The sequence below is a fragment of the Hypanus sabinus genome, chromosome 25 (genome assembly GCF_030144855.1).
Source record: "Hypanus sabinus isolate sHypSab1 chromosome 25, sHypSab1.hap1, whole genome shotgun sequence".
NCBI classification, from domain to species: Eukaryota; Metazoa; Chordata; class Chondrichthyes; order Myliobatiformes; family Dasyatidae; genus Hypanus; species Hypanus sabinus.
In genome coordinates this window covers 40,923,473-40,942,505 of record NC_082730.1, presented here as the reverse complement: position 1 = coordinate 40,942,505, position 19,033 = coordinate 40,923,473, and the positions used below count along the sequence as shown (strand labels likewise).

The 19,033-nt window shown below is 38.2% G+C and overlaps 1 protein-coding gene across 2 annotated transcripts in view; it reads right to left on the bottom strand.

Annotated features, from left to right (window-relative positions):
• Positions 1 to 19,033, bottom strand: part of LOC132381196 (neuron navigator 1-like) — a 752,075-nt gene that overhangs the window by 350,734 nt on the left and 382,308 nt on the right. The window contains exon 1 of one of the 2 annotated variants that reach the window (XM_059950488.1): positions 10,233 to 10,625. The exons of the other annotated variant lie outside the window; for it this stretch is intronic. Within the exon in view, the coding sequence (XP_059806471.1) occupies positions 10,233 to 10,285 (53 nt within the window). The 5' untranslated portion in view covers positions 10,286 to 10,625. Of the gene's footprint in view, positions 1 to 10,232; positions 10,626 to 19,033 lie in introns of those variants that run through there. 2 annotated transcript variants of the gene reach the window in all.

Here is a 19,033-nt window from a genome sequence, read left to right as displayed (position 1 = left end):
ATGTGGCTTATGACTGACCAATTTGCTCCTAGTCTCTCAATGAATTACATTTTTTCTCTGTTTTAGAGGATGAGCCATCACGACATGCAGCAGAGCACGGGGATTGAACCATCTTCTTTCCCTTTATCATACCAGATGTTGACGGGTCAGTTAATTTTAAACAAAGTAGCTGAAAGATGATGAATTTAATTGTTCTTCAACACATAAAGTTCAGTTTATTAGGCAATATAAATGTATTCTTGCAATGCAGTAAGCTAGCACGACAAGACTAAAATTTTTAACAATGTTTATTTGAAAATATCATTAAAGGGAATGAATAGATCTGTATCTTCTCTCAATAAATGGAACGGTAGTTAAGGATCAAAATTGGTGCAGGAAATTTATAGAATCAGTCAGAGATACTTCATAAATGCAGAAGCAAAACTGCTTGAGATTTAATGCAGTGGTCAGGCACCACAGATGCAATATTATTCTTAAAAGAGATAAAATGGGTAGTGGAATTGGACCACAAGACAGACTGCAGATGGTCACAATCAATGGTTATTAGTTGCAGATTTTTTGACATAAAATAAGTAGATACAAACTTCTTTTCAAACAGCATAAATGGATACATGTATCCGCAAAATCATAATACATACAGTGCATTTAAAATTTTGGATCCCAATAACCAGGCAAAGGAGTATCAGTATACTTTATTTTGCATGCCACATCCCAGTAAATTGAGCAAATGCTGATGCAAATTTCATGATGTAAAATAGAGCAATGGTGATAATCAGGAAAAAGTAATGAGCTGGAAGTTAAAACTTGAACCCATCACTGAAATAAAAGCAAGAATAGTTTAAATCATATTGAGACTTCCCCATTCACGGGTAGTATTACAGCCAATGAATTACAATTGAAGTGCATTACTTTGTAATGTACAAAGTATCAGTGTGTATTTGTCCTCAGCAAGCTCCCTAAAAATGTAATGTGTTAATGATCAGGACATTGTTGTTAATGACACTGATTAGTCAAGGTACAAAGTGGGTCAAAGCCTGTAGCCCTTCCTACTGCTATTGGATATTTTAGTACATAAAGTGTATCATTATTGTTCCAATAATTAAACAATAGGTATTGTAATGCTCATTTTCGAAGAACAGCTCTGTCTTTGAAGAATAGCTCAATAACTTTTGTTCCTCTAAGTGAAATTTTGTAAGCTATTGTTCTTATACTTTCATATAAAATGTTAATTTTTTAATCTTTCAATTACATTTTCTAATCTACTGTGCACCATTTCTATTTGTTATGCAAATCCTATTATTGAGATATAATACATCTATCAAAAGTACAATATCATCTTGCAGATACCTTGTAAATGTGCCTATAATAAGAAAATTTCATCTGTGAAACAATTAATTTTCTAAACATCCAAAGCATAACTAAAGATGAACTTGCAAAAAAAATCAGTTTTCTGCTGTCAAGTCAGTCACATGGCACCTTGATTTTTCAAAATTATATTAATTTAATCAATAAAGTTGTCAGTAGACTTCAAAACACAAATCTGTTGCTATCTTTTTCTGAATCTACAAATTAAAAGCTGCATTTCATGAGTATCCTCCACACTAGTTTATAATGATAGTGTAAAATAATTGCAGCTCTGAATAAAACAACTGACTTGAGATTCGCGATGTAGAAAGATGGACAATTAATTTTAACACCTTTATACAACTCCTCCTGGTTTATGATGGTGCTGGTGAATCTCAGTGATTTCAGGCTGGTGGCCAATGAAACAAGGAAAACAACTAAATACTTTGGGAATCACTCTTGTTTTGGTAAACAATCATCACAAACAATAGCCTACAACTTCCCTTTGGACTTGGAGGGAATTTGATGCGGCAGACCCGAGGCGAGGCAGTGGGCCCATTGCTGACAATGAGGAAAACCTGAGGTAAAATGGACTTAAGCTCCGGGCCGATTTGTAAAAGTCAGTTACAGGCCAAATCAAGGCGGCAGAGTTCAGGCCCCACAGCGTATCAAATCGACTGCACTCAATGTTCTAACGACAATTTAGGCACTGGGCAGAATTGGTAAAGTCGGGTAGAAGCTGGTTCAAGGCAGAAGGATTCAGGCCCCAGGACATATCAAAGCGAAAAAAACCAATGTTTATATGATGACTTAGGCACCAGGCCAGATTGAAAAGGTCAAGGTATCGTGGCTGAAGAACAGGGCTGGGCTGGTTCAGCTCACAGTTCTGCTCTGCACTGAACTAAAGTCTGTGGACGGACTCTCTTTGTGGACTTCAGTCCAGAACGTTATTTGCCTGTATTTATTATTTGCATGATTTGTTTTTTTCCTGCATTATGGGTACTTGACAGTCTTTTTTGTTAAGTGGGCTCTTTTAGGCTTCTCTGTTTTGTGGCTACCTGTTCGGAGATTAATCTCAATGTTGTATAATGTATACATATTTTAATAATAAATGTACTTTTTACGAGTGACTAGCCTTCAGAAGTGTCTTACTGGCTTTATCGTGCTTTAGTAGAGGCTGAGTCAAGGAAAGTACTGAATCACAGATTCTGCAGAACTAAGCTGTTCAGCAAAGTGATACACAGATTTGAAAAATAGATATGGAATAGTTGAATAATGGTGTAAAACGGACGTGAAACTCACTAGCATATAAAACATGTTTTTACTCATATTCTACCAAATCTCCATGGCTTTCCCTCTCATATGAATATATCCTTTCTCAAGAGAACAAATTTGTACACTGTGTTCCAGGTATGATCTTCATAACTACAGCAAGACTTCCCACTATTTTAGTGAGAACAAGCAGCAACATCATCATTTTCCATCTGAAGATGAAGCATCAATTCACTTGGACAGTGAAAAATCTGGACTTCCTTCTGATGCCCCCCCCCCCCCCCCCCCGCGTTCAGGCGTAACAAGCTAATTTAATCGCAGCAGCTTTTCGCCCACCGTGGCAGCAATGGAAGAGTTTCAAGGATGTCACTGCAGCACCCTCCTGTTATATCTATAAAATGCTTCTTGGTAATACATTTATTGCCACATGCACGTAAGTTAATGACACGTGCTTCACCACCATCTTTGATTTATTGCATAATTTGTGCATTAGAAAGAGGAAAATGCATCCAGCATTAGAAGACGAGAAAAATAGAACTTTGAAAAGTTGATAGCATTGCTGTTATTGTTTTTGTTCTGGAAATAAACTCCAGTCCTCTCTCTACCAACAATTTGAGACTGAAAGAGACTGCTCACTGTTATGTTGCTGAAACTGAACCAGAGATAAGCTTCTGACTTGATTCCATCAATGTGAATCTCCTTCAGATATTACAACAAATTACAATATTTAGCATTTAAACAGTTTCCAAATTTTGCAATTAACGGAAGAGCTTAATTATAAAAGTTATTCTGGTCTCTTACCATGATTGCAAAACACCAACTATGCATAGCCATTTGTTAAATCCAGATATTCATGACTTGGGAGTTTATACATTAACGAGTGAGTGGGCATGAGTAGATTCTATGGTTATAAAGTTGTCATAAAGTTAGGTCTTATCTATCTCAGCCTACTTACATTTTAACTAAAAGTAACATTTCCATTGTATTTTTGAATTTGACTGCACTGCCTTAACAGAGTTCTAGAATTAGATTCAAATGTGGCTTTCTAAAAGGATTTGGGCAAGTCTACAAAGGATAAACAAAACTGCAGAGCTACAGGGAAAATTCCAGAAAACATGACAAACTGGGTTACTTTTACACAAGACTGATGAAAACTTGATAGGCTCCTTCAATGCTCTAAGAATTCTATAATCCTGTCACATATTGTTTGATTTGAAATTAGCTTTAGCAAGGTGAAGTCCTGATTTCAATAGATGCATTTTGGAGTTGAATGTGCTTGTTCTTTTGCCGAGAAAATATTTGATATCTGGTTTTACATTGTTTAGATTGTTACTTCCACTTCCATTATAAAGAAAAACTCTGACCAATGAAACATAATGCATCAATCCAACTCCCTGATGAGTTTCTGCTTTCAGCTATCAAGAGTGAAAGTGCGACACTTCTCCAGAGGGAACGAGGATAAAGAAACAATTCAGAGTCGATTACTTCAAGTCATCGTTTCAATGTCCAACAACGGTCTGGTAAATCAGACGGTTTATCCCATTTTCACCGGGACAGAATAATGAATAGAATCGGAAGATAAGAATGTAAAATATGGAAATATGCTTATTTACACACTGAAGTACATACACAGAGCAAGCTGTAATGCTAAAAATGAGTGATACTGCTCTACCAACTATATAAACCAATAGGTAATGGTGTAAGTAAATGGACAATTTTGAAATAAATTTAAATTAAGTATTCTCATACTTAACACTATCTTACTGTATACAAATTAATAAAAAGCCTATTCACTTTTGAATATTTATTTCTACATAAATCTGCCCAAGATTTTCACTTCAGGATCAAGAGGATAAAGATACATCACACCACCATCTCAAAAAGGATGCCTTTCCATACTCAGAACTCCTACAATACTTGCATTATAACTGCTCTGTCAGCTTTCTAAATATAATTTAGAGTTCAAAGACTGTTGAGATTGTTAAAGCTGTGTTTTATTCCCACCAACACCAATTCCAAGAAATTTTCATAACATTAACTTCAAATGAATCAAAAACATGTGCATAAACATACTTTTCCTTAAAAAATGCAAAGAATTAAATGTTGCTCTTGGCAGAAGTGCTATAATGTTCTCAAAAAGTAAAAAAATTAGAATTTCACACTTCTGTGAATCAGATCAAAGATTCAGACATTTTGCCTCAGAAATTGTTAAATTAACATGATTATCAATTCTTTAGCCGGGTAATGATAGAGAACGGAGTTTGGATGATATGTCCAATGCAGCACATTGCAACAACAGATGAGATGTGGCAGAGCTCAGCACTGGCTGACCTTCAGATAGGAAAGCTAAGTCACACTGTCACCATGACCTTTGCATGAAGAGCAAGTATCGATAGGTTTAAGGTCACAGAAGGCCACAGATCTAAGTGGGGCAACAAATGCAGTTGGTTTTTGAACAAGATTTTTTCCATCGGATGGCAGGCTGGAGATATGGCTCTACCAAAGGAGGCAAAAGTCGCTCCTTCCTTCTGCTAGCCTGCAGGTCACCTTTGGGCAAGGTGCAGCACCTTGATTAGCCCCCGATCCGGGTCATGTGAAGCAATGGGAGCAAGTGGTGGAGGGTTATGTGAGTTGCTGGTGCATATCACAAGTCCTGGTTATGCGACCACTGACACCACTGACACTGAAGAGTATTGATAATGACTGGGGTTACTCATCTTGTAAAGGTGTTGCCCAGGAGAAGGCAATGGCAAAATTTACCAAGAATAATCATGGTCACGATCACTTACGTCATACAACACGGAGCATAACGAATGAATGAACAAACGAACGGATCAATGAAAGCTGGTTGTCCTGTGAGTAAGTAAGACTGTCACTAAGCAGGCCAGGAATAATGAAACTCTCACTGCAGTTGAACATTGGGCATTGCACCAAAGCTGCTGGAGTTGTGTGGGGGTGGTTCCATGAAAATCTTGTCAAATACCCCACCAGGTACTAATACTAAAAAGTACTACAGGCTTACCCTGGTTGTCAACAGTACTACTTTGGAGATCACTGCAGGATGCTCCAGGCTGTGTGTCTAAAATAGCCAACTTAATGTAGCCTGTTTCAATATAGAGACCCAGAATATATCTGCAGCAAGAGGATGGAGGTTGTACAGCAGCTATTACAGGGAGAGTCAGGGTTGGCAACTATGGTGGGAAAGAGTCGAGCTGAACTCTACATCCTAAAGATGTAGATGCACAAAGATGTAGAACATCTTCTCTCAAACAGTAGTCAGCTTCACAGAAGAGAAGCTGAAAAGAACATGCACAGACCTTTCAAGAGATTGGGAGGAGGACAAGCACTTTAGTGTTCTCCCCATGAATCTGAAGCAGGCCAGAGATAATAATGTAACCAGCACTTTAGAAATGACCAGTGAGTGAATGTTTGGCTTCACATTTAATGGAGATGCAGAAAACTAAAATAATAGCCGAAGTTCATTAAGAGGCTGAGTTCTAACATAATTTGATGTTATTGTAATTGCTATTGTAACAGGCTATGATGCCTATGCAAATATAAAGATTGGGCAGAGAACATCCATGATACTAGCCCATACATTAGTGTAGAATAAGAATCATGTCTACAAAATGATGTCTTTCCTGAATATAGGTTGTAAACAATTCAATCCATCCAGTTCATCTTCACAGTATGTCGTTTCAGAAATGCTACTTGTATGGTCAAGGCCCTGGACACTCCCTTCTGAGAGTAGATTAAGGAGTTGGAAGTCCATATGACCAAAATGAATAACTGCTTCTTCTCCACCGTTATCAGACTACTGAGCCAATCAGCTCTTTCACATCCCCCTCTCAGTGTGCTGACACATTCTCAAACTCTTAATTCTACCTCTCTCAGTTATTCCATCATTGACTCTCCAGCATTTCATCTTGTGCTGCACAACTGCATTACAATTTTTGCACTGTTCTGTTGTTCTGCACTCATTGTAGTATCTATTGTTGTCATATAGAAAGTTTACACTGAAGGCTTCACACAAGGCAAGATACTTTATTGCACGTAGGTGTGTAACACAACAAATGTACAGTATATGAATCAGAATCTATAAACACAACATTTTTAAGGTGTCAGGTGAATGTGCGCACAGAGCAGATGAACGCAAAAAGTTAGCTTGAACAAATTGCTACTTGGGCTGCCAGCGTCTTGCCTGAGAAGTGATGAGAGCTGTTGGAAATTGGGGGGAGGAGCTTCACAGGCTACGCTCATGTTCAAGGCTCAGCTGCTGGAATACTTACAGCTTGCAAGCTTTGGACTGGACTATCTGGCTGAAACAGCTTGAATACTGCATTCACGAATAAGGAGGATACAATATCAGGTAGAAAAGTTTTAATTTCTGTGGGGACATCTGACCAAAATTACCACAAGAAAGCCTCCCAGTGAATCTCACACCTGACCAATCACATTCCACCTAAGTGCACCCCGTCACATTATTTTCCTGTTCCTGTGCAACCATTAGCTTACAGCAAGTCGCCTGTCTCCCTGCACTTGTCTCTTGTGGGTAGCATTTCAATGTTCCTCCCACTGAAAACTGTCCTGGTCTCTGGTGACAAGCACTGGCTGGGTTGATTAACTATTCCAACCATTTCCCACTTGCTTCGAGTAACACTTCATAACGATTTAGAAGCTGAGCTGAATTGGCGAGGAGCATTGAACTCCACATTCAATGTCACACAGTACAACCTGACCAATAATCTACTTGCTGATATCTGGTATGGAATTCAGCAAAGCCATGGCACTCTAGAAAAAATAATCTAAGTTACAGGAATATTCTTTGCTATGGGACTATCAAAAGTGGTCAGCATTATCTCCTTAAAGCAGGGGTTCCCAACCTGGGGTCCTTGGACCCCTTGATTAATGGTAGGGGTCCATGGCATAATAAAGGTTGGGAATTCCTGCTGTAAAAGGAAATCATTATGATCAAAATTTTTGAAGAGTTAACAAAATGAACAAATCCAATGATCCCTGATGGTTACAGGTAAAGAATACAGCAATTAACCAGGGCAGCAAAATTATGGGACATCTTTATAAAATGTGTCCTGTCCTGTTCACCATACTGCAGGGAGGACATGACCAGACTGAAGAGGATGCAGAGGAGATTCAGAAGGAAGTTAACTGAGATGGGAGAATTTCAATTTTGAGGAGAGACTGGATAAGCCGGGTTTGCTTTCTCTGGAATACTGAAAACTAAGGGAGTATCTAGTGGAGGCATAAATAGTTATGAGGGACATGAATATGGCAGATAGCAGAGATTTTTCCCATAAAGCTAAAGAGTAGAGCTTTAAGCAGAGTTAAAGGTTTAGAGAGAATGTGAGGAAAAAGTTTTTTTTACTCAAAAGATGGATGGAATCTGAAATACACTATCTGAGTGTGTGGAAGCAGGTAATCCCACAATAGTTAATAAATAAATAGATAAGTACTTGAAATGCCAAGCCATTGAAGGTAATGGACCAAGTACTAATACTAGTAAATGTTGATTAGTGTAGATGGATAGCTGACAGTCGGTATGGTCACATTGGGTCAAAGGGCCTAACCCTGTGCTGTATGACTTTATGATACAAGCCACTCTGCCGCCGATTTTTCCTAAATGTGTGTCAAAGTACTAAACTCTTGGAGTAACATGAAGGTGACTGCCCCTGACATAACAGTACATTTTGATGAAGTCTGGGCTCCACAAAGACCAGAAAAGACAACCTAACAGGTGGAATAAAGACCTTATGCAAATGACGATAGTTGTGATTATTGGAGGTCAATCATCCCAGCCCAAGGACATTGCAGCTACAGTTCTTCAGCTGATAATCAATGATCTTTCTTCCACAGCAAGATCAGATATTGATATTTTCTGCTGATGCCAACACTTCAGTAAATGAACCAGATATATAATGTGACCCAGGCTACGTTCGGCTAGTTATAGGCTGATAATTAGCAAGTTATAGATACATTAATACCGCAGAGTAGCTGAACAATGAGCATCTCCCACCACCCCTTGACATTCAATGACACAATCATTGCCAAATCCACCACCAACAACTCAAGTGGATCAGTCACGCATACACCATGGAACAAAGCGGGTCAAAGGCTTTAACAGTGGGATTTGCTCCTGATGCCATCTTTTCAATGTCTGCAAAACTCGAGTCAGGTATATAAAGGACTAATCTCCACTTGCCTGAATGAATGCCCCTCCTAAAACAGGTCAACACTGCCCTGGACAAAGGAAGCCATTTCACTGGTGCCCCATAACCTAAACGTATTACTGATGCACCGTAGTTGCTGTGTGTGTGAGCTACAAACTCCTGTGGATTTACTCATCTAGGCCAAACTATCAGAAACAAGAGAAAAACTGCAGATGCTGGAAATCCAAATCAACACACTCTAGATGCTGGAGGAACTCAGCAGGCCAGGCAGCATCTATGGAAAAGAGTATAGTCGACGTTTCAAGCCGAGAAAAATATCGGCCCGAAACATCGACTGTACACTTTTTCATAATGCTGCCTGGCTTGCTGAGCTCCTCCAGCATTTTGTGTGTGGTGTTGCTAGGTCAATCTATCAATACCTTCCAAACCCCTGACATCTAACACAAAGAAAGAAAAGGCAACTGGAACGCTGCATCACCCCAAACTCCCTTCCACATCACCCTGGATTGGAACTATATGGCTACTCCTTTATTGCCACTATGTCTGCACACTGGGATTCCCTACGCAATAGCGCTGTGGGAGTGTGTTTATGCGAAGTACTGCATTAATTGAAAGTGACGGTTCACCACCACCTTCTCCATGGTAATTCAGGAAGGCTATTAAATGCAGACCTTGACAGTGGTGCTGAGAGCAGATAAATGAGTAACTGCAAAACATGTCTGCTTTGCACTAAGAGAACTGACAAAAGCTGGTAGGGCAAGAGGTTACACCAGCCGGTTGCTTCAACCAGAGCTGGGGAAAAGCGAGCAGGCTGCATTTGCTTTTCCTAAATGCAATCCATTATCTCTATCAGGCAGTTCGTGCATGAGGATATTGAACAGGGACAGGTTCAAGCTAAGCAGTCACTTCCTCTGTTCCTCACGGTGTGATTAGTCTTCAAATTGTAATGAAACTTGACTCTGACCTACTTCATGAAAGGAGAGGAGAAAACTGGTCTGGAAAAGCACGAACCCATATCCCCAAGATCACACCGTCACTAATCACCCTGAGAGTGTGAAGCAATCACAAGAATTGAACTGCACAAGGAAACACCTTTCACGAACAAAGTATATTACAACTCTTAAAACTGATGAAGGTTTTCACACAATCACCTCAGCACAGCTAACAGAGATTGACTTCACTGCATTTTGCAGATTTTAGTGGGGAAAGCCTGCGTGCTTGTGGACGGTGTGCCAACATTTAATCATCTATTACCGTATTAAGTTGCAGAGAACTGCTCAGTACAATACACAGAGAACACGTTATAATGAGTGGATTCAACAGCTTTCAATGAGGGAAACCTTGAAGCACTCTTGGCCAAGTCACAGCAGAGCAAGTGCTACAGTTTTAAAACAAAGCTCAGACAGAACAGTCAAGGTTACCTTACCTTACCTGGAACTAAAATTCATTGTCCGGCCCATCTTCACATAGGGAAATTGTATCATTTTATCAATCAGCTCTCTATATTCTCTTCAGCTCAAATTGCATATTACTTTCCTCAAGTAAGCACAGAGTCAGGCTTGATCAGATCCATTCGACTGGTTTACAATCAGAAAATGAACCACATGGGGAAGTGCAACATGAGCTGCCCCCAGTCACTCCCTTTGATAGCTTTCAGCTGCAGTAACAGACCCAGATTCAAGGCAGCGAAATGACCAGTAAATTTTCAATCTACCCTTGCGTAAAAATACAATGACTGACAAGGTATTCGACTTCCGATTTTTTTTTTTTGTCTAGTCAGTAAACCTGGATCTTCTGCTTCGAATGAATGAGTTAAACAAAACACCACCATCAGCCAATGAATTGATACGAATGTCTGCCTGAGACATCTGTGTTAACTGAACCACTGTGGTGTCTTGTGGGAGTCCCGTCTCACCCCTGACCAGCACGCTAATGTTTTTCTAGAGCCCTTTTACTTCAACTGAAACAAAGTTAGCCTTTGTAACTGGAACATGTTGCATCTTCATGAGCCAAAAACAGTGACATTAAAGACGAGAAAAGCACTTTATCTAAGCGGTTACAGAACTAATACTTAAAACACTATAAGTGTCTATTTCAAAATAGAGAACAAACTTGTTTTTATTATTTGACTAACTGATTTTTTACGAACTTGTTTGAAGTCACTTGGAAACAGTTTTCCGCAGTGACTTCCTCATTTGACCTCACATCCATAAACAAAACTGCCAACTCTTCTGTGTTACGCTATCTCTTTACATTCTTGTCGCTCGCTTGCATTTCTACAGGATATTTTTAAGATCATTCACACCTTTACTTCTACATGAAGTTTTGACAGAAAAGTACAACCACTTTGTGTGATATGACAACTACCAAATGACTGGAATGACGAAAAAAATAATCCAGAAACAAATTAAAAAATAGGGACGAAAGTGTGATTATATACCAAAGGGATTATATTCTTGAAAGCTGTAAAAACTAACAACAAAATAAAGATGTATAATGGAAACAAAGAATGATCAGGGACAAACTCACAATGATAAGCATATTTCAATCAGCACAATCAAATAAGATAATGGCTAACTTTGCTTTTGCCAAATTTGTTGTTTTTCATTCAATCAAAAACTTCAAACATTTCCACCATACATTTTTGAACAGAATTGAAACATCACCAAGTCGAAGTTTAATTGGAAATAGCCCTGTGCTAAAAATGGTGAAATGATGGTCAGAAGTAAGAATTACATATGTAAGTTTCTCAGATGGTTCCCTTTTCCTGCACAATATGGTTAAAATAAGCTACATTAATATTTTGCCTTATAGTTATGTTGCTTCATTGTTTTCAGAGAAATGGGAAGTTTTAGCTTTGAAAAAAAAATTTCCTATGATGGACACATAAAATTTAAAATGTTGGACCTGATTAGAAAAATAATGATGAACAAGCACCTCCAACTTCCCACCTATAGTTATAACTAAAGAGCATCAAAGATGCTTCCTCAGAACAAATCCCATAAGATTGTGTAAGTTATAGTAACTACAAAGTTATCAATGAATATGGTACAAAACTTCAAAAATTAGATCAACAAATATCAGTCTCTCAGCAATCATTTAGAAGGAATTTATTCACTCAAAAGGTAAAGATCCTTCAGAATATTCCACCCAAAAGTGCTGTGGAGTTTCAATCATTGAGTATATTGAAAACAGAAATTGGTAGACTCCAGATATTAAGGCAAGCAAAGGATAAGGGTTAACGTAAGAAGTGGCACTGAGGTAAAATGTTCTTAGTGAAAGGGAAAACTGACACAAGGGCTAATTAAATGCTATTCCATGTATCCCAAGTTGATGAAAGCATATATTTCTTTCCTGAATGATGGCAGCACAGGACCAAGATTGAAAAAGTCAATTCAGACCTTGTAGGGAGAAGCAAACTGAAAATCACTACTGGGGGTAAGTTCAACAGTGGGAATAATTTAAAAAACCCTCTTGATGATCTGCCATTAATAATTAATTAGAGCTCAATATTAAATGTCAGAAAAGTAGAAGTGATTCAGTCTTTGTGAAAAGGCCAGTTGAGGACTATCAATACAATCTAATTTTCTCTTGCAAGAAGATTATGAAACAAAATTGGTTAATCTGTTATCTTTACAAATAAGTTCAAGGATGACATAAATAATATCAAATACCCCAATATATCAAGAGTGCTTACATCACTGTTATATAAATGACCTAAGTCTAATTCTCAGCGAAGAAATTTTTTTTCCAAGAGGTTACTGCTTAATGCCTGGATTGACATTTTTTTTTCATACAAAGACTTTTAACGTGAACTTCAACCTGAATGCAAACGCAGTGAAGTACGTATATAGTTAAACTCTATAATATACATGATTATCAATGTAGCAAATGAAATTATTTCTGGAAACAATTTCAGATGTGGCTTTCCTGTCCAGCATTCCCTGTGCTTACGGGTGAGTTGTAGACCAACAGAATACTTAATAAATTTTAAATTTGAAGAAAGCGTTAAAAAGCAAATGTAATGATGCATTACAATGGCACTGCTGAACAGTGAAAACTATTCAGCACTTTATATATAAACTCACTTGTTTTTCAGAGTCAATTAAAGACACTTCTGTGACTGATATACCTCTGTGTTCAACGTAAGGGAATCTACTCTCCAAATTTTAATTCTAATGCCACCAAGGCTTCTTTTGTTTCATCACTGGGGAATCGTACCATTGTGAGCCAACTGGCCAGAATGCACAAGAACATGACTGCAGCTGTTCACTCACAAATGTAACCAGAATAAAGCCTTAACTATTTGAGAGCTATGACAGTATACTGTATGGTGTTGGTACACAGTGGAAGAGTGCTCTATCATGTGTGACTTTAGTGACCAATTTTCCAATTAAAATAAGACATTTATATAGCACCTTTCACAACCCATTTAGAACATCTCAAAGTGCAGACAGTGAAGTACTGTTTGTGCATTTTTAATGCAATGAATTTTAACAATTGTTCCTATACAGGATAATCAGCAGCCAGTTTGGAGACACCCAAGAGCAGGAATGGGTTATTTTAATCATGCTCTAAATATTGACACCAGGAGTAAACTAATCACCAAAACTGTACTCATATTAAATCTTAACAGTGTGTTGATTCCCTTGGTTTCAGTGGTAGCAGTTTAAGCTTAATTATAATCAGGCAGTATTGGATCTAAGAAGATCTCATTAAAGAAATGAAAAACAATTTACACGTTTGTGGCGCAGTGGTTAAATTATTGGATTCGTAACAATCCAGAACCTTGTAGTTGTGAACTTCTCATGATTGAAGACATTTATAAGGACAGGTGTGTAAAAGGGACCCGTAGGATCACTGGGGACCCAAGCCATCCCAGCCACATCCTATTCCAGTTGCTACCATCCAGGAAGCGGTACCGTAGCATAAAAGCCAGGACCAACAGGCTCTGGGACAGCTTCTTCCACCAGGCCTTCAGACTGATGAACTCACGCTAATTTGAGTGTACTCTATATTACATGAACTGTTCTATTTATTATAAGTTATTATGATTGCACATTGCACATTTAGATGGAGACGTACAAGAGATATTTACTCCTTATGTATGTGAAGGATGTAAGAAATAAAGTCAATTCAATTCAAATCCCCAACGGTAGTCAATTATCTGGAATTTTAGAAAAGAATAAAGTAATAATGCTCCCAGGAGCAGAGGACTGTCATCAAAATCCTACTGCTCTCAGTGGAGGGAAACCACCATCCCTGCCTGACCAAGAGTTCAGGTGACTCCAAACCCACCAATGCGATTGGCTCTTTTCAAACCCTTCGGTCCAAATTCATTATCAAGCATCAAGATCTGGCCACTGTACTTCCCTTTATAACCCTGTGACGCTTTAAGAGCTGGGGTGCTGTACCTCCATTCTATCAGCTATCTACCATCAAAATTCTGAATGGTCCAGGAATCTATCTCACAATTTTTCTCTCTTTTTGCACGATTGTTTATATCTTTCTTATTGCAATTTATTCATGTATTGCACTGTACTACTGATGCAAAACAAGGAACTTCACAGCACACGTTGGTGATAATAAACCTGATTCTGATTCTCATATGAAGACCTCCAATCAGTGAGGATTGGTAATAACACCTCCTTGCTGTTCATCAGTACAGATGCACCTCAAGACTGTGTGCTTAAGCTGACTGCTCTATTTTTTTATACACATATGGCTAAAGGGTGATTTATACTTCTGCGTCGCATCTGCACCATAGGTATTGCGTACCCTACACCGTAGGGTGATGTGCACCTCTCCTGAAAAGTTACTCACGTGTCGCTGCGACACAGACCGCAACAACTGTGATTGGTCCACTTGGTAGCATCGCATTTCCCCCTACGCATTTCTGGTTGCTTCTTCTCCGCCATGTCTGTAGGCTGTGCGTACACTGATACAAGACAGATTAACCAAATCATGAAATCTACCAGCTGGCATGCGAAAATGTTTGAAATGCATTTCCTTGTCCATGTCCCTCACGAAGAAACTCAACACAGTGGCATAGAAACCTCACCGCCAACTAGCGTTTTGGCGCACACCAACGCATGCTCGCTACGGCAGAAGTGAAAATTAGGGTTACGGCGTAGCCCGTATGCACAAGTATAAATCAGCCTTTAAGCTCCAATGCCTTCGTCAAATTGGACGAATCACAGGTGGCAATGAATGAGTTTACCCGTGTGAGATAGGGTACCTAGCTGAACACCAACTACTCACTAAATGTCAACAAAGCTAAAAAACTGATTGTTGACTTCAGGATAAGAAAGGAAAGTGAACCAGCACCAGTCTACAATGAAGGATTAGTGGTGGACAGAGTCAACAGCTAAAGATAAAACTATGGATAAGCTTTGTTTGTCACATATTTTAACAGTGAAATGCATTGTTTTGCGTCAAATAGCATGCACACAATTTACTAACCCTAACCCGTATGCCTTTGAAATGTGGTAAGAATCTGGATGAAACTGTTGTGTATGTAATATTTGATTAATATTTGGTTGATCTTATACATATATTGGTTAATTAAGCATTTTTGTTCAGTTAAATAATTCATTACAGACCATATGTGAAAATATGTGATTTGCATACGTTATCACGCTACCACACAGTATGTGCACACCTCGCTTAAGGTAAGTACAAAGTAAGACTCACATTTCATACTCTCATGTCTTCCCTTGAATTACTTTAATGTTTTTAAGTTACAAAGCATAACAGAACCCACACCATCACAGGACACTGTACAATCCCCTTACACACAGTGAGGGGAATTGAACCACAATTGGTAAACGCTGGTGCTGTAAAGTGACAGCACTAACTGCTATGCTACTGTACTTTCAATTCCTGGGCACTAATGCATTATATGAGCTATCCTGAGCCCAGCACATTGCTGGAATCATAAAGAAAGCGCACTAGAGGTTAAGGAGGTTCAGCTTGTCACTGAATACTCTGACAAACTTCTACAGGTATATTGTTGGACGTATCCTGCTTGCATCATGGTCTGCTACAGCAGTTCACAAGCACAGGAACGTAATAGTCAGCAGAGAATAAAGAATACACTACAGGCACATCCTTTCCCATTACTGGAAGTATCTACCAAAGGGCTGCCTCATCTACGATCGCCATCATCCGAGCCATATCATCTTTTCACATCTACTATAGGGCAGGAAGTACAGATGCCTGAAGTTCCACATCACCCGGTTAAAGAAAAGTTATTTCCCTTCAACCATTCGGTTCTTAACCAACTGGCAAAATCTAGTCACTACAGTTTAGCAACACTAAGACCACTTTGACTACTTGGCACTAAAATGGACTTTTTTCTTCAAATTGTGTTCTTTTTCACAGTATGTTTTTTTTTTCTTGTGAATGCTGTTTATGTGCTTATGGTGCTACTGAAAGTAAGCTTTTCTTTGCACCTGTGCACCCATGACAATAAAGTCAACTTTGAATACAGGTCAAGTGCAATAATGGATGACCAATACAAATTTTAAAAGTCCTTTCAGTAATGTTATTCTACCATAAGTGAACTATTATTTTCATGCCATTGCAAAGGAGCAGTATTCAAAGTGTTAATTCCAATTGTAATTGCCTACATAGTAACAGGTCCAAAAATGAGTTCTGTTTGGAATAGTCTGTATTTACATGCACTAACATTTGGATGACTTCTTCACCAAGCAGTTTGTTAAAGACTTGTTTCCTAAATAACACAGAAGAAGTATTTAGCTTTCCCATGCATCATTTTCAGTTGTCTTTTTTATATATGTCAAATGCAAACAATATGAACTCTTTTCTAAGAAATCAATTACTTATTTTTGGATAAACAAGTACAATTAATACTTAGTAAAATTTCAAAGTCACACTTATATGTTAACAAAAAAGGAATATAAAAAATAAATATTGTATTTCTACTGATTGAATGAATTTTCTACCAAATTTGCAATCATATCTACTTGGTTATGGATAAAAGTATTGATATAAGATGTGAACAGTAAAATCTGGTTATATTTTTAAACTGATTATAACTATCTTGATACGTCGACGCCATGTCGATATACACTACCTGCCCACATCATTGTACAAAAAAGCAACTGAACAACACTGGATCTTTGCCTGTAATCTGAAGAAACCAATGCACATAACCAAAAGACAGACACAAACATCGACAAAGTATCAAAGAGACAAGCTACAGCATCTTTTGTATATGTTTTACAGTGAATCTTAAAAACCCAGCTTTCATATCCAACCATTAATAAAATTATCTGCACTAATCTCAACTGCAGTGTGTAGAACACAATACTTTTATCACATTAATGATGCAGAATCCATTGTTGCCTTATAGCAATCTAATATGACATATATCATTGTTAAGGAGATCTGCTTTCTTTAAAAAACCACTATGACTAGACAAAGCAAATCCTTCTTGGCCAGCAAAGGTCAAATATTCCTTACTTCTTTAGCTAATGCTAAGAAAAATCAGAAAGGTCTAAATGTGAATTAATATCTTGCAGCACTAATAACATTTGTTTCTATTTGTCATTAGTTTAAAAAAACGTAAACTATATTCTATGACACATATCAAAGCATGCTGACCTCACTTGCTTTCAGCAGTTGACTTTATCATGCAACTCTCAGATATGCTCTCTTTATGAGAAGACCCTTCGTGAAAAGACCCTTGTGTGTCGTGTAACATTTCTATCACAATAACATTCGACATACATGATAAGCTGAAATAATTAAATGCAAGTAATGTTGATATTTATACTACTGTGTAAAATTATGGTCTTTATAAAAGGGATTCATAATTTTTTTTAATATTCAAGCACAGAGAAATTCAAAAGTACCTTGCCTTCTTAATACATTAGCTGTTTTCCTTGAGACATCCACAGAGGAATATATTGAACACATTAAAAAGACAGTGCAGACATTATGCGAACACAAAAGGGACAGCGTACTTTTAATTAGATTGTGAAAGTCGATTGAAATCTCGGTGTAACAGGCCTTTTGAGGATTGGATATAAAGAACAGCATCAAAAAGCGAGAATTTAAGAATATACAGTAAATGATTGGTCAAAGATACACCATCTCCTTTTACCCATTCTGTACTCTAAATTGTGTAGCTTTCAAATCAATGCAAAATGTTCCAAGCAAGTAATTTCCAATTCCTCTCCAACAATAAATATTACAAAATAAATTAAAAATGTTTTAGGTAATTACTTTCCTGTTGATCACTCAAGTATTATTTTGTATTTTACCTTTTATCTCTTCTCTTGAACTCTACATGAAGATGAAACAGAAGAACTGGCTTGGACCTGACTACCTGGAGGCCGTACTTCCCTTGGGATTATTTAACAATGGCCTCTGCTCAATCACCACCCAGTACCTGGGTTATTTCACACTTCTCAAGTACCAGCTGCCAAAAGAAAGCTTTTCATTTAATTTATTTCCAGATCTGGGCTGAGGCAACTGTTCAAAATTTCTGGAAAGAACAGAGAAATCAAAGAAGGTGGACTCTGCCTGGGTGAGAATAATTAATAGGCAAAGAGTGGGTGGGATGCCTGATATCACATCTCCACTTTGACCACGTAACCCAAATTTCATTCACCCAATGTCAGGAGAACTAAGCCTGATTTCTACTTTTCGCATTGAGCTCAACTGATGCTAGTAGTGCAAGTTGGCTCCCTAAAACAATAAACTGAGCTCCAGAGGGAAAATAGCACACTGCCCAGTGAGTCTGCTGTTGTGTTGCGCAAAGGAAGGGGAACTTGGACATCGGCAGAAGACCACTGCACTGGCTCACACCATTTTTTCATGCAGCAGTCAGAAATAGATACACCCTTCCCAGATGGGATAGAGAATGGAAAATTGAGTACTCTGGGACAATCTTTGCTGTTCATTTCACTGCCTAAACCATTCAATCTGGAGAAGTGAAACAGGCGATTACTGCACACAATCCAGCCTTTTCCCCAGAATTCTAGGCTTTCCCCACAAATGACAGTCTTTATTACACTATTCCTTTTTATGGACCATTCACATCAATAACCTTCACACCAGATTGCTTCCTCTCCTAATTAATCTATGTTCCATTGATCGTCCACTTGTCCCACTGATTTTTAGCTCCACTTTCAAATCTTCTTCCACTCCCACTCCACTATTTTATATTTTGTTTTGCAACATCTCCACTTGATTTCTCCTGA